This window comes from Myxocyprinus asiaticus, chromosome 39 (genome assembly GCF_019703515.2).
Source record: "Myxocyprinus asiaticus isolate MX2 ecotype Aquarium Trade chromosome 39, UBuf_Myxa_2, whole genome shotgun sequence".
NCBI lineage: Eukaryota > Metazoa > Chordata > Actinopteri > Cypriniformes > Catostomidae > Myxocyprinus > Myxocyprinus asiaticus.
The window spans coordinates 38114061-38129901 of record NC_059382.1 but is presented as its reverse complement, the minus strand read 5'-3'; the positions used below and the strand labels follow the sequence as shown (position 1 = coordinate 38129901).

General features: G+C 37.2%; 1 protein-coding gene across 4 annotated transcripts in view; it reads right to left on the bottom strand.

Annotated features, from left to right (window-relative positions):
* LOC127429488 (NADPH--cytochrome P450 reductase-like) overlaps positions 1 to 15519 on the bottom strand; it is a 45033-nt gene extending 29514 nt beyond the window's left edge. Inside the window, exons 1-2 of one of the 4 annotated variants that reach the window (XM_051678518.1) lie at positions 15484 to 15519; positions 13308 to 13497 (exon numbers count right to left, since the gene is read on the bottom strand). In XM_051678518.1, coding sequence (XP_051534478.1) covers positions 13308 to 13483 — 176 coding nt within the window. In that variant the 5' untranslated portion in view covers positions 13484 to 13497; positions 15484 to 15519. Of the gene's footprint in view, positions 1 to 3843; positions 4317 to 11387; positions 11784 to 13307; positions 13498 to 15246; positions 15324 to 15483 lie in introns of those variants that run through there. The other 3 variants (XM_051678517.1, XM_051678520.1, XM_051678519.1) reach the window with 3 other exon arrangements.
* Positions 15520 to 15841: the final 322 nt, after the last annotated feature.

The window sequence follows — 15841 nt, the reverse complement described above, 5'->3', positions numbered from 1 at the left end:
ATGCTGTAACTTATTTCACATGTAAAGAAGACACAAGACTTAAAAGCAAGAAATAGCCAATTAAATTCTATGAGTCAGAAACAGGGTGGAAAATGGTCAGGAAACACTAAATTACTACATGACTTAGGGTTAAATGATTTGGACAAAAAAAAAATCTAATTATTTATAAAAAAAAAAAATGACTGTGATTTGAACTGCGATATACAGTATATGACATGTGACGAGTGATTTATTTTGGCCGAAATTCATGGGTAAGTATGCTCTACTGCCAATAGACATACAGCTCAAGAAATGGTGCACACTTCAGTCCCCTTAAAAAGAACCAGAATAAATAAATACGAATACAGTGTAACATAGAGGGGAAAAAGAGTTTTATGTCGCATTCACACTGTATTTGTTTACTGTATACCTGTTTTTGTCCACTTTGTAACAGGGCCTCAGCTTGCTTCTCATCACAATTTTTTTTTTGGAACCTAGTAATAAGTTTAGAAATTATAAAGAAAATATTTTTTTTGTTGCACGGCTCTCTGCAATACTCTATTCTGATTGGTCAATGGTGCCATCTAGTGGTCTGATATTACTTTGTAATAACCGCACATCCACGTATCAGATTGCTCATACGGATTCTGTGAGCCGTCTCTCCTGCTTCTCGATCTCTACAAGTAGTCTTATAAAATAATTTCCACTCAAATCAATATTTCATGTCCATTTATTTATATGGCAAGTAGTCTTGTAATAGGCTAAATAAGGAGTCATTTTTATAAAATAAACACCAACAGAACTCCGATGCAAACCAGAGGTGGATTTCAGATGTTCAGCGATTTCTTTCTTCTCACATTACATAATTTCAAATGTAAATCAATATTATATGTCAATGTTTTTATTTATTTGGTTAGTAGCCATGTAATAAGCGGGATAATGTACAGTCAGCTGGTTGTTAAAGCTAAATAAACCCCTTCAGGGTGATACAAGAGTCCTCCGCTTCTCGTTGGGGTCATGATCCCATTTCGGGGTTTATTGTGCGATAACAACCAGATAACTGTACATTATCCCTTACAAAATAATAATGATATTAGTAATTATCATCATCTTTGTTAGTATTATGGTAACACTGTACAATAAGGTTCATTTGTTAACATTAGTTAACTACAGTAGTTAAAGGAATAGTTGACCCAAAAATGAAAATTCTCTCATCATTTACTCACCCTCATGCCATCCCAGATGTGTATGACTTCCTTCTGCTGAACACAAATGAAGATTTTTAGAAGAATATTTCAGCTCTTGGTCCATAAAATGCAAGTGAATGGAGGCCAGAACTCAGAAGGTCCAAAAAGGATATAAAGGCATCATAACAGTAATCCATACGACTCCAGTGTTTTAATCCATGTCTTCAGAAGAGATATAATAGGTGTGGGTGAGAAACAGATCAATATTCAAGTCCTTTTTTGCTATAAATCTCCACCTTTGACCAGCCCTTATCAGTATGTAGCGATATGCATAAAGAATGCAAATCACTCAAAAAACTAAAGAACAAGAATGTGGAAGTGACAGTGAGTGTGGAGATATGGGGTGTTTTTCAATGCTAAGAACGTGTTCTCGTTCCTACGTTTTTATGAAAGTCAGTCTTGCCTAACTATCTTGAAAGAGTGAACTTGCATCGATGCAAGTTTTGAGATGTGCTGCAATGTGTAGATTCAACAATCTCTTAACTATTTTCAGTTTCAGGAGGTGGGTGATAACGTCAAACAAGTCCTCAAAAACATAAGAACGGACATCGGGAAACAGCCTTATAGTAAAAAGAACTTAAAATATTGATCTGTTTCTCACCCACACCTATCACATCGCTTCAGAAGTCACTGATTTAACCACTGGAGTCTTATGGATTACTTTCATGTTTCCTTTATGTAATTTCTTTTTTTTTTTAAATGTAAATTTCTGGCACCATTCACTTGCATTGTATGGACCTACACAGCTAATTATATTAATATTCTTCTAAAAAAATCTTAATTTGTGTTCTGCAGAAGAAAGTCATACACATCTGTGATGGCATGAGGGTGAGTAAATGATGAGAGAATTTTCATTTTTGGGTCAACTATCCCTATAATTTCAACATCTATTAATATATTTCTAAAATCAAAAGTTGTATATGTTAACATTAGTTAATGCACTATGAACTAACATGAATAACTGTATTTTTATTAACATTTATTAACATTAACAAAGATTAATAAATGCTGTAAAAAATTATTCAATTATTAGATCATGTTACTTAATGCATCAACTAACGTTAACGAATTGAACCTTATTGTAAAGTGTTATCATTATTATTGAAAATATTATTAAATATTACCATATTTTAAAATATTTTCTTAACTTGACTATGCGCTATTCACATTATATAAAATATTACAGTATATCCTAAAAATAAATTTGTGATAAGACCCCTTTAATTCTCATTAACGCCCTCAATTCTCTCTCCTTTCGAACCCTCCTTCGCTCTCTCTCAGTGGACTCTCAAAGATCTTTACATGCCTCCATCTTTACATCATCTCCACTCCAACACACACACACACACACACACACACACGTAAAAACATCCACAAATGTTCAAGAGAGTGCAGTGAATGGAGGGAAAGCGTGAGACTTTTTCACTGTGTAAATGCTCCAGGAAGACAGCCAACTATTGCACAAGGATTTGAACAATGTGATTTAATGAGAGAAAGCTGCTGTTGAACTTAGTTTAAGGGAATGTGAAAGGAAAATCCAATGACTTAAAACTACCATCATCCATTCAGCTTCACTTTCATTAAGGCTTTCAAAAAGTATGTTTGGCCATCAAACGTAATATTCTAGTGCTAAATTTATATCTATAATTCTATGAAGCAATGGTCTCATCTTATGGGTGATTCTCACGAAACCTGTTAAGAAAACATCCCGGTGATATTTCACTCCAAAATCAAATTAAGCAAATAAGAAATTATATTTTGCATAAAGGAAAAGAAGCATATTTTAAGGCCATTAAGACTTCTTATAATGTGACATTATTTTCATGACAGTTAAACAATTCTCATTACCACAATGCAGAAAAAGATGGTCATTGTGATACACATTACCACAATGCGAAGAAATGATATATTATTTAATGTGTAAAGAATTACACATCATAGCAGTCCTCCTTTGGTAATGCCCTTTCATCTTTGCTTATTTTAAACTAAAAACAATTGTACAGCAGCATCTTTTTTTTTTTTATTTACTGTAAGACATGTTATGATAACGATAATCCTCATTGATAACAAGGAGAATAGTAAAAGTTGTGGTAAAACGTCCTCAACTGTCCTGAAAATAATGTCACAATGCAAAAACTCTCAATGGTCCTAAATGTAGGCTTCATTTTCTTTACGCAAAATCTAATTTCAGATATTTGTTTGTATTGATTTGGGGTTAAATATCACCAAATCAATTCAAAATATGCACCCTTAAAATATGATGAAACAAGTCAAAAACAATTCATGGTTGTTTTCAAATTTACTACAGTTCTTACAGTTAATGTAGATTACAACTCATTGCACAGGTTAACACTGTGAAACAGCTGCTTTTCAAATCTTTGGTAATGATATATGATTGCAATTTGCTAAATTTTGAAACAAAGCATTATGGAGACCTTGCAGAGTAACATGATATTTTCAATAATATGACTTGGTGGTATTCAAGAGGATAAAAGTGAGTACAGACTAAAACACACACAAAGGCTTTCATAACTCATTAAATGTTGAAATGTAACTCGTTTGCCATCCTTCTACGGTTGTCCAAATATTCACAGTTGAATGCAAGGGACACACTCACCTGTCCACCACGACTAGTCGGTCTTCCGGTAAGGAGAACACGCAGCCCATGATGACAAGATCCACTTTTAAGAACAGCGAAACTACGACCACTATGTAGTCAAACGACAAACAGCTGACACGAAACTAGCATTAATTACAGCATATATACATACTGGCTTCCTGCTCGCACAGGCATTGAGACAACCACGTCGTGGCAAGCACAATCAAAGGTGACACTGGCCATGAAGTGTCACAAGACAGGAGAACAGAATAGAAGGACCTGATGGAGAGCTTCACTGTGATTATTTAATAAGAAGCTTATTCCAGAGGAGAGAAGCAATCCTGATGGGAGTCAGAGCTCACACGGGACTTTGCCACCATCCCTCCTCCATCAAGATGAGGAGTAATGATGTGTCCGCACATGGAGCCAGTATCTCTACAGGGTTCAGTGGTCACATCCTGCAGAGATGGGCTGCGTTCTCAATCACGCACTGCGTTCACACTTCAGAGGCACCAGCAACATCTGGTCACCACAAAGCAGAAGGCAGGACTCTTTGATGAACTCTCCCATAAATGAGCAGCACAGCCAGTCACTGGAGTCACAAAACTCTAGTAAGAGCCATGGATTTCTTGTTCTTCATCTCATCTTCCCAGAGATCGAGACTCACACATACACCAGCACAATCCTGTAGCCGTAGCAACGGTTTTCAGAATGACAGCATTGCAGCGTTTGAAGAGAACGAATGACTGAGGTCTGCCCCTCCCACCGGAGCACAAGATCACCATGGCAACCTCATCGATCATAAAAGGACTCCCTTGTGACAGGCTAGGCACTGGAAGCAGCGAGACAAATTGGAAATGGTTTCGACAAAAATGGGGAGAGAAAAAAAAAAAAGAAGCGGAACATAATGGAGCGCTTGTGTTGTGCCTCAACTTTCCACCTTTGGCTGAGCTCAGAGAAAGACCTGGCTGGCCTCTCCAAACACAACACTCCATTGACTTGGAAAAGATAAATGTACTTTCATAAATGCAGCCAAGTAACATTAAAGAGAAAGAGGTACTTTGGCAATATTGTATGCAAAACTATTATGCCATTACAGTGCTTTGAAATTGAAATTTGAAATTAAAAAAAAAAAAAAAAGAAAAAGAAAGAAAGAAATGGAAAATACTTTGGCATTCCTTACGGCCCAACTCTTGAGGATCCCAAGAGTATTTTTGAATCTTTACAGAAATGAAAAGAATGTTTCAAGTTTAATTACCTTAAGATTTAATAGCTGAATTCCTGATGAAGAACCACACTACCTGTGAATCCTGAAAGATCTACCAAATAGAGAATCATGACCAACAAAATGCGGCAAAAGAGCTCTGCAGCTACCACCTACGCCTATGATGCACTGTGAAAAACGCAATCGATCTACACTCTCAATCTACTTGTATATTTGCAAATATCTGAATATTTTGCACTGAAATTAAATATATTGTTTCTATACTTCTACTCAACTTTAAACTTTTTATTTTTCCATTGTTTTTCATTCAATTAGATCACTCTCAGTGCTTTATGGGATTGCAATTTATGCACTCAGGGAAGATGTTAAGTATAGGGATGGGCATTTTCAAGTAATTCTGTAGTCGAGTACTCTATCCCACAAAAACGAGTACCCAATTACTTGTAAATTAAAACGCACATTAAAAATAACACGTGTGACACGTAAGTGAATCTTAGATTGTTTTATTCACAAACTTTACCAAGAATGGCTTCAAAATAGGATAAGTTCAACAAAATATGCTTTTCTTTTGGGAACAACTTAAATGAACACTATGCATTAATACAAATGGAAAAGAAAAAAGATTTAAAAATAACAGTAAAAAACATTTGCACTCACCTGGAGCTTACATAGAAACCAGCACTGATGGCATGAGGGTAATGCACGAATATAAACTCTGAGTCTATCAAGACTATAAGAATATCAAATTATCATCATTTCACATGTTATTATTCAGAAAACCAAGTGGTAAAAGTTTGCTTTTATAAAATGCACTCTGCCTGTGTTAAGAGATTTAACACACAACACACATACTGGTCAGATCAGCTGGTCTGATTATCTTTTGTAAAAGATATAGCTGGGTTGATTGAACTGTCATGAATTATATAAATTCCGAAAAAAATAAAAATAATACATTAAATGGGGGCCTCACTTGGCTTTGTTTGAAAACACTTTATTCCATCAAGAAATGTCTTGAAATTGCATATATTATATATTGCATATATATTTTTGGTTATATGTTTATTGTTTACATGCATATTTTGTACTATACTTACAAGTATTTACAGTGATATGTAAAACAAGTGCTTAATCGGTACTGTCTCTTTAAGACCTCGGGCATCAGCGCATATTAAAGAGCGAGGATGTTTCTTTAGTGCATCCAAGCTATGTGCAGGCCCGGTTCCAGATCAAAATTGCAAAGGAAGCTTCTGAAAATATTGGGGGTGCTCTGTATAAAGAAAAGATACAATGTAATTATTATTTTACATCAGTTCGTTCCGGTCCTCGAATCTGATTGGACGAGAGACATTCCATGAGTACTGATGTCTCAGAACATCAGCACTCAGACACTTCACTGTTTGTATCACTCCACTTGTGCTCATAGCATTCTGTACTAAAGTGTAAGAGAGCAGTGCAGATGTGTAAAAGAGCTAGATGTGTCTCTTTTCATTTTTCCATGTGACATTAAAAGTTTTAGCCAGGAGGTGGCGACAAGACAATTTTTATGTGTTATGAGCCAGTTAAGTTTGACATGCATTGAGTCAGTGCACGTCAGTTAGCGAGCAGTTTCTTTGAAATCATCGACATTGTCTCTCACTCCATGATCGCTCAGATTACTACTACACTTCTACAGCTGGGAAATAAATATTGGATCACGGAGTGTCCACATTGGGAAATGTAAACATTCATCATAGCGGAGGATAGTACGCATCGGCTACCGCAAAATCCTCAGGGGGGACGAACCGCTCGGACGGCTATTTTAACACAGAGAAAATAGGATGTATTTGACCAAAATTCCATTATCTTCAGCAAGCTAACACTACAGCTGTGAAAAAGTTAAACAGCTATAGTTTTACTCTTCATCACTGCTTGGGAGTCGCGACAGATGAAGGTAATCGCTTACACACACACACACACACACACACACACACACACACACACACACACACACACACACACACACACACACATCTCTCTCTCTCTCTCTCTCTCTCAAACACACATCCTTGTTTCTCGAATGACTTGTAAGGAACAAGCCATCGGTTCTAGTCCTAAGTGCCGTTTTCGAAGTTACGGAGGCTTGTGCGCATCCTTTGAACTAGCAACGGCAGATCCTGATCTGTGGCGTAATGAAGTTCCATGAACCAATGCATTTTTTTTGTGACAGTCCTTTAGTTTTTCCTCATTTTTTTATTTACTTGTTCGTTGAACTGATGTATAAAAGTGATATCACACTCGCAATCATGCTGTATGGCCCTAAATTAGCACTGCTGTGATTACCTGCGACCATGCTGATGGGCCATACAGCACTCTTGATCGTGTGATATTGCTTTATTATTATTTTGTACATGTTTAGTGCTCACAAAACACAACACAAACTTAATATTTAATCCACAACAAATTACATTGCCTTTTTTTAAGAATTTTATTTTTTAATGTACAATCAAATATAACAATGTTTTCTCCACAACCTCCGATTTAGAGCCAGTTTTGGTGTTTCACTAATAGTTCACGTTTGGAATTGGCTTTGGGAAACTGATCCTAGACTAGCAGTAATGGTTTGCTTTATCCTGTAGCAAAAATCTGAAGCAACAGGCGATGGAAAGAGTGAGATAATTCCGCTAGAAATTCTCTGTGTACATTTGAGACGTGAAAGCAGAATGTTGCGCCTGCAGATAAGGACACACTGATTTGCGAGATCATACACTGGCGGCCAAAAGTTTGGAATAATGTACAGATTTTGCTCTTCTGGAAAGAAATTGGTACTTTTATTCACCAAAGTGACATTCAGCTGATCACAAAGTATAGTCAGGACATTAATAATGTGAAAAATTACTATTACAATTAGGAAAAAATATTCAGAACTTCAAAAACTACTTCAAAGAGTTCTCATCAAAAAATCCTCCACGTGCAGCAATGAGAGGTTTGTTGATGCTTGGCATTCTAGCTGTCAGATTGTCCAGATACTCAGGTGACATTTCACCCCACACTTCCTGTAACACTTGCCATAGATGTGGCTGTCTTGTCGGGCACTTCTCACACACCTTACAGTCTAGCTGATCCCACAAAAGCTCAATGGGGTTAAGATCCATAACACTCTTTTCCAATTATCTGTTGTCCAATGTCTGTGTTTCTTTGCCCACTCTAACCTTTTCTTTTTGTTTTTCTGTTTCAAAAGTGGCTTTTTCTTTGCAATTCTTCCCATAAGTCCTGCACCCCTGAGTCTTCTCTTTACTGTTGTACATGAAACTGGTGTTGAGCGGGTAGAATTCAATGAAGCTGTCAGCTGAGGATATGCGAGGTGTCTATTTCTCAAACTAGAGACTCTGTTGTACTTATCCTCTTGTTTAGTTGTACATCTGGGTCTTCCACATCTCTTTCTGTCCTGTTAGAGCCAGTTGTCCTTTATCTTTGAAGTTATTTTTGGCAATTTCAAGCATTGTATAGCCTTCATTGCTCAAAACAATGATTGACTGACAAGTTTCTAGAGAAAGCTGTTTCTTTTTTTTTTTGTTGCCATTTTTGACCTAATATTGACCTTAAGACATGCCAGTCTATTGCATACTGTGGCAACTCAAAAACAAACACAAAGACAATGTTAAGCTTCATTTAATGAACCAAATAGCTTTCAACTGTGTTTGATAAAATGGCAAGTGATTTTCTAGTACCAAATTAGCAATTTAGCATGATTACTCAAGGATAAGGTGTTGGAGTGATGGCTGCTGGAAATGGGGCCTGTCTAGATTTGATCAAAAATGACTTTTTTACAAATAGTGATGGTGCTGTTTTTTTTTTTTTACATCGGTAATGTCCTGATTATACTCTGTGATCAGTTGAACGCAACTTTGGTGAATTAAAGTACCAATTTCCTTCCGAAACAGCAAAATATGCACATTATTCCAAACTTTTGGCCGCCAGTACATGCTTATTAGTTTTGATGTAGGGATTTTGTGTACATATGTACACCGGGAAGGAAATCTGCTTTACATATTTAATTGAGACTGCTCAAATGTTCCTTTGAGGGTGATTTGCATGTTAAGTTAGTAAGTGTGATCGGTGGAGACACATTTGAATTGCAAGTGTAAATGCACTGCAGCTAAATAATATCCAGATATTATCCGGTTCTCCTATGAATGGTCTGTTTCCTCCTTATACTGCCTGTTTTTTTTTTGTTTTTGTTTTTTTTAAGAGTGCAACAAGCCGTGTCTGGTCTTGTAAAGCCACTAAACATTAAGTGTGAAATGTTTGTATTTGTGAGTTAAGCACTCAAGTTTTTTTTATTGGTGAGACAAGCAGAAATGCAGACTTGTTTTATCCTCTTTGAGCATTGAAAAATACAAAAATACAAAGAAATACAATGCTTTGAATCAGATTAATTAAATTAGATATGTCTGCTCCTTCCATTCCGTTTTCAAACGCTACATGGGCAAAAGTGTGTGGACACTCTGTGTGGAAACTAATCCCGACTTGAGAAGGAGCTGAATACTTTTTATATTTGTGAGAGTTATAAACTTAGTACTAAACTTAACCTTCAGCAATGAGGAAGTTCTAGAGTTCCTTTTCTCACATCTAAAGACTCAGCAGTGGCAATAATGTCTGGCACTGAGACCAATGACACTATTCAAGGCTAAAACACTCCATTAGCCAACAATAAACATTGCATGATTAACTTGTGTCAGCAGTATGACAGAAACTGTTGTCAGCAGGGCTGCACTTTTTCAACAGTACGAACACAATGATGAGACTGCATCTGTCAATTTAGTCTGTGATATTACATTTTCTTCTCCCCCTAAAACAATTTTTATAATCTATAATTGTGGAACCAAAAGGTAACAGGCAGGTGGGTGCCCATTTCATGAAGAAATGTCCCACTGCTAAGTCAGAAGAAAAAGAAGAAAATGTTTTTGCATAAAGAAAAATGTGCCTATTTTTGAAGCCATGAAGGGTTTTTGCGTTGTGACAATTAAGCACATCCCTCAAATTCTCCTTACTGTAATGCAGAAAAAAAATCTATGATATGATACAATGACATTAAGATATTAAGCAAAACGAGAGGGGAGTGTCTTCCCATATACTGTACATACAGTATATACTTCACACACCCCCTCACACTCAACCTGAAAATGAAAATAGAATTTTAACATTTAAGTGCTACTATGTACTATGCTGTACAAGCCTATTATTTTTCAATGTTTACAGAGTGTGTTGAAGTTAAATATTTAATAATGTACTGTATGAATATATTACATATTTACACATTTTTGCAAATATTGTTACATGTTTGTTGTTAATGAACAATTTGTACTATTTACAAGGATTTACACTGAGATTACATTGATATGTGTAACAAGTGCTAAAATGGTACTGTCTCTTCAAGAATAGCGGCAGTTCAGCGAGTGTCTCACAGAAGTGTTTTCAGTTGAGCGCATAATAACAAGAAAGGAGTCACATGGTTTCTTTACCGCATCCGTGCTACTGTATGTGTGATTAGATGCCGTAAACTACATGTCTCACACCCACAATATTTATAATCTAACAGCCAGGACATGCACAGTGGCTGTTACTTTCGCACATTTCCCCACCACTGTCAACAAGAAACACACCTGATTATATTGTGAAGAACGGACCATATTCTGAGTTCAGTCATCTGGGAGCAGTTTGTAAGAATAGTGTTGTCTATGAGAATGCTGCATAGGATCTCAGACTATCTCAGGATGCATATGCAAATAACATGCAATGACATTGGAACTACGGGTGTCATAATTCAGTACAGCCCCAGAACAAGTTTACTCTTTAGCCTCCATTTGTATGTTGCAAAATTATTATGATAATAGTAATAGCCTATGGTAATATATGTTATATTCTAAATAAGGCTGTCAAACAATTAAAATATTTAAATTGTGATTAATCGCAATATACATGATATATACTATATATATACAATAAACATGAGTGGACAAAATATGCTTCATCCAGATGTATTTTTCAGTCATCTACAAAAAAAAAAAAAACAACAGATACACCACCAACAGAGTTGAACAACAGAAAATTAACACAAAACTCAATTAAAATGATGTACAAAATATAGCAGATGTAGGTGTTTGACAGGATTTATTTGCTTTTTTTTATGGAGTTTTGACAGACATAATCTTTCCAGGAGCACAGTGGAATTAAAAAGCCACTCATGCAAAAAAAAGTCTGCACTGTAATTTACAATTGACAACTCTGTGCAAAATACATCACCCCGGTCACAATGGTAACTGGTGGGATTAAATGGGTTAATGACAGTGTAGATTACCTGAAGGGTTCCAGCAATGTCTCCAACCTCTGCATTGGCTAGTGCACTATCAAACAGAGACACTGTGACAGAACCTTGGAGACAGCAGCAGGGTTTCCGTTAGCCAGTAATTAGTACTGCCACTCCCTATACGCATATTATGCAGTCTGCGTAGGGCACCAACTCCTTAGGGGGCACCAGACACTCCACCGGCTGCCTTTACTGGCACGTTACACATTATTCAAGGACCGGTAGCAGTCGCAAAACACAGAGGATCACCTCGCACTCGCCTTTCACTTCGCGCTTGCACCGCGCCTCGCAACTTTCATACCGCGCCTCGCTATGCACAGCATATACGGCTTTCACGTGACAAAAGAATGAATGACTCGGACCAGATGACTCGAGAGGTAAACTAATAATTTCTGTTTCCTGTGTGAGCAATGCATAACGTATACGGCAGTCACGTGACAAAAGAACAAACGACTCGGACCAAAAGATTTGAAAGGTGAACTAATCATTTCTGTTTCTTGTACAGCGCCTATGCGGTTTTCACGTAACAAACGAACGGAGGTTGCGCAATGCGCATGCGTGGCCAACACAAAATGAACTAATCACTCTCCGAGACTACTCTGAGTCACATAAAAGTTTCATTCAAAATGAACAAATCGTTCATGAATGACCCATCACTACAGCACAAGACAGGCGTTCAAATGGCAGCTGTCTTGCCACTGCAATCATGTTACAATGTTCTGAGCTCTATCTGTGCTTTGCGGGCATGTTCTACTGGTGTGCAACTTTGCAAATGAATAAAATGCTTGGCGCAGGTATCAGCATAATGTCTCCCACCATCTGTTTCCCGACAGTCAATGCATGTGACTTTAGCGCTGTTTGCGCGAATTGACTCGCTTCTCATGAACTACGGGCTATTAAAAGGGTCATATTACGTGTTAACGCCGTTAAAAATGAGTGCCGTTAAACGAATTGTGTTAGCGCGTTATTTTCGACAGCTCTAATTCTAAAATAACAAAATAAGTTTGTAAGTTAAATTGATATATAGTATATATTTATTTGTTGAATACAAATGGACATAATGCAGCCAGCATTATACATGGGGTCCTTATAGTCTCCTAGCTCAGACAACACACTGACTGGTCGCTTGATAGTTTTAAATGGGTAGGTTTTGCACATCCCTACTTCTTACCTGCAAATGATATATTACAGAGTGAAAACAATTGTCATTTCAGACACAACTGTTCATCAATAGACATTTCTTTCTGAGAAAAACGTTTTTTTTTTTTTTTTTTTTTTTTTAATCTTTTTAAGAAGTTTTTATATCAAAATGTAAAATCACAATATCGCAATACATATTGAATCGGCTAGGAAATATTGTTGTAATATCTAATCGGGAGGCGTTTGGCAGTTCCCCGCCCTAAAAGCGATTTTGCCCTACGATGACAGAAACCTTTTACGATCCCAGAAATTTGTCTGAGACGGCAAAATCAGCAAAATTCTGTTGCTCATGCGACAGAACATGCAGTGAAAGGATCTCAGTGCTCAACTTCTTCGCCACTGTATAACTCAATCACTGGCGAGTGTAATCTGAACATTTACTAGCCAGTTGCTATTATTTTTTAGTCACCTAGTGCAAAATTTGGTTGCATATACGAGTAATTTACTCACACTGTGTAGGGTTGCTGTCGTGAAAACAATGTCACAAAGCAAAAAATCTTAATGGTCCTAAAACAAGCATTGAGCAAAAAGCAAGCAAGAAAAAAAAATAATGATATATACAAATATGTGTGTGTGTGATATATATACACACACACACACACACACACACACATACACACACACACACACACTGGCAAACTGTATATATGTATAATGTCCTCAACTACTTATATGGAAATTAAATGCCTTGATAACATGCCAGGTACTCACGTGGGCTCCAGTTTTTTAAACTCAGGGATGGGCTCGGCTTTCTTTCTGAATATAAGCCAGTAGATGACCAGACCAGCAATGAGTGAGAAGAGGAATATGTCCAGGTTACTGAAGAGGGGCTCGTTCTCATCCATGAGCTCCGTCTGAGTGGAGGGCTCGGGCTGGGTGTCGGCCATAGTTATGAGGAGCACTGCCCAACAGAGAGAACACCTCTGATTTGCACGTGATTCATATAGGAATAGTAATGTTTTTTTCTAAAAAATATTCTAGTTGATCCATGTGTCAAATTCTTTTTGCAGTACTGTGTAATTTCCCATTTCCCAATCCTTTAAGCACGCATGGGCAATTTGATATCAAGTAAATAAAAATGAAAAACGAAACATTTCCGAGGTAGTCACAAACACACAGTCTCTAGTGTTTTAAATGTTCTGACTTGCTCACATTACACTCTAATCACTAGAGATCCATTCAGCCCAAAGAAGAACATTCTCTGCATTTACTTGATTGTTCATATGTGTTAAAACAAACAATCCAAACATCCATATCTACAAAATTTAATTTGAAGAGAATCCCATAGCTCTACTCGATGAAACACTGACTCAGATACTTATAACAAGTAGTGAGCGGGGAAAATCATGCCAGTTATCTGCTGGTTAGAGAACAATCCAACTATAGTGCATTCACAAAGTATTCAGATCTCTTCGTTTTTTTTCACATTTTGTTATGTTGCAGCCTTATGCTAAAATGCTTTAAATTATTTTATTTTTTTCACATCAATCTACACTCCATACACCATAATGACAAAGCAAAAACCAGATTTTTGATAACTTGCAAATTTATTACAAAGAAAATATTGAAATATCACATTGACAAAGTACTCAGTACTTAGTTGAAGCGCCTTTGGCAGCGATTACAGCCTCAAGTCTTTTTGGGTATGATGTGACAAGCTTTGCACACCTGGATTTGGGGATTTTCTGCCATTCTTCTCTGCAGATCCTCTCAAGCTCTGTCAGGTTGGATGGGGACCATCAGTGGACAGCCATTTTCAGGTCTCTCCAGAGATGTTCGATTGGGTTCTAGTCTGGGCTCTGGCTGGGCCACTCAAGGACATTCACAGAGTTGTCCCTAATCCACTCTTGCATTGTCTTGGCTGTTAGGGTCACTGTCCTGTTGGAAGGTGAACTTTCAGCCCAGTCTGAGGTTCTGAGTGCTTAACCAGGTTTTCATTAAGGATATCTCTGTATTTTGCCGCGTTCAGCTTTCCTTCAACCCTGACCAGTCCCCCAGTCCCTGCTGCTGAAAAACACACCCACAGCATGATGCTACCACCACCATGCTTCACCGTTGGGATGGTATTGCACAGGTGATGAGCGGTGCCTGGTTTCCTCCTGACATGACACTTTGGAATTGAGGCCAAACAGTTCAATCTTTGTTTCATCAGACGAGAGAATCTTGTTTCTCACAGTCTGAGAGTCCTTTAGGTGCTTTTTTTATGTGTCTTGCACTGAGGAGAGGCTTCCATCTGGCCACTCTGCCATAAAGCCCGGATCGGTGGAGTGTTGCAGTGATGGTTGTCCTTTTGCATGTTTCTCCTATCTCCACACATAATCTCTGGAGCTCAACCAGAGTGACCATCAGGTTCTTAGTCACTCTCTTACCCAGGCCCTTCTCACCCGATTGGCCAGCTATAGGAAGAGTCCTGGTTGTTCCACACTTCTTCCATTTAAGAATTATGGAGTATTAAGTGTCATAGCAAAGGGTCTAAAAAATAATTTTTAATACATTTGCAAAATTATCAAAAATCTGGTTTTTCCTTTGTCATTATGGGGTATGGAGTGTAGATTGATGTGTGGAAAAAATAATTTAAAGCATTTTAGTATAAGCTGCAGCATAACAAAATGTGAAAAAAATAAATAAATAAATTAAGGGGTCTGAATACCTTATGAATGCACTGTAGACATGTGGTGAAAAGGATTTCGTTGAAACAAACTGGTCCAAGTCAGCCTACCCAAACAAAACCTAAGAACAACTCAATGAGTAAACAAAAATATTTAGCGGTGTCTAAATGAACACATTATTAAAAGAAGATACATAATGAGCTTATGTTACTTGGTAGGTTGATATTAACTTTAAAAATATATATTTGAAACAATTAAAGTTTGAGAAAAGTTCTTACCTGCTCACTTGAACACTGACAAGCGATTCACGCGATGCGGAAACTTGACGTCACGGCTCCATCATACACGTTCGACTAGTCCATTCTGGTGAGGGGGGGACGTGAAATATTTGTGAATTTCTGTGTCTTTTCATGTGTGAATGTAGTCATATGTACATGTAGCTGTTTGTAATAGTAATGGATATGTATATAGCGTGTATTTATTTTAATTTTGTGATAACACAATGTAAAATAAACTTTTATTAAAATATAAATCCACCTGGCCATGCAGTGGACGAACCTACATATGGTTTTGTAATGATGTTGCACATTCAACGTGAAATAATCAATCTCAAAGTGCAGCGGGTTAAGGGTGATG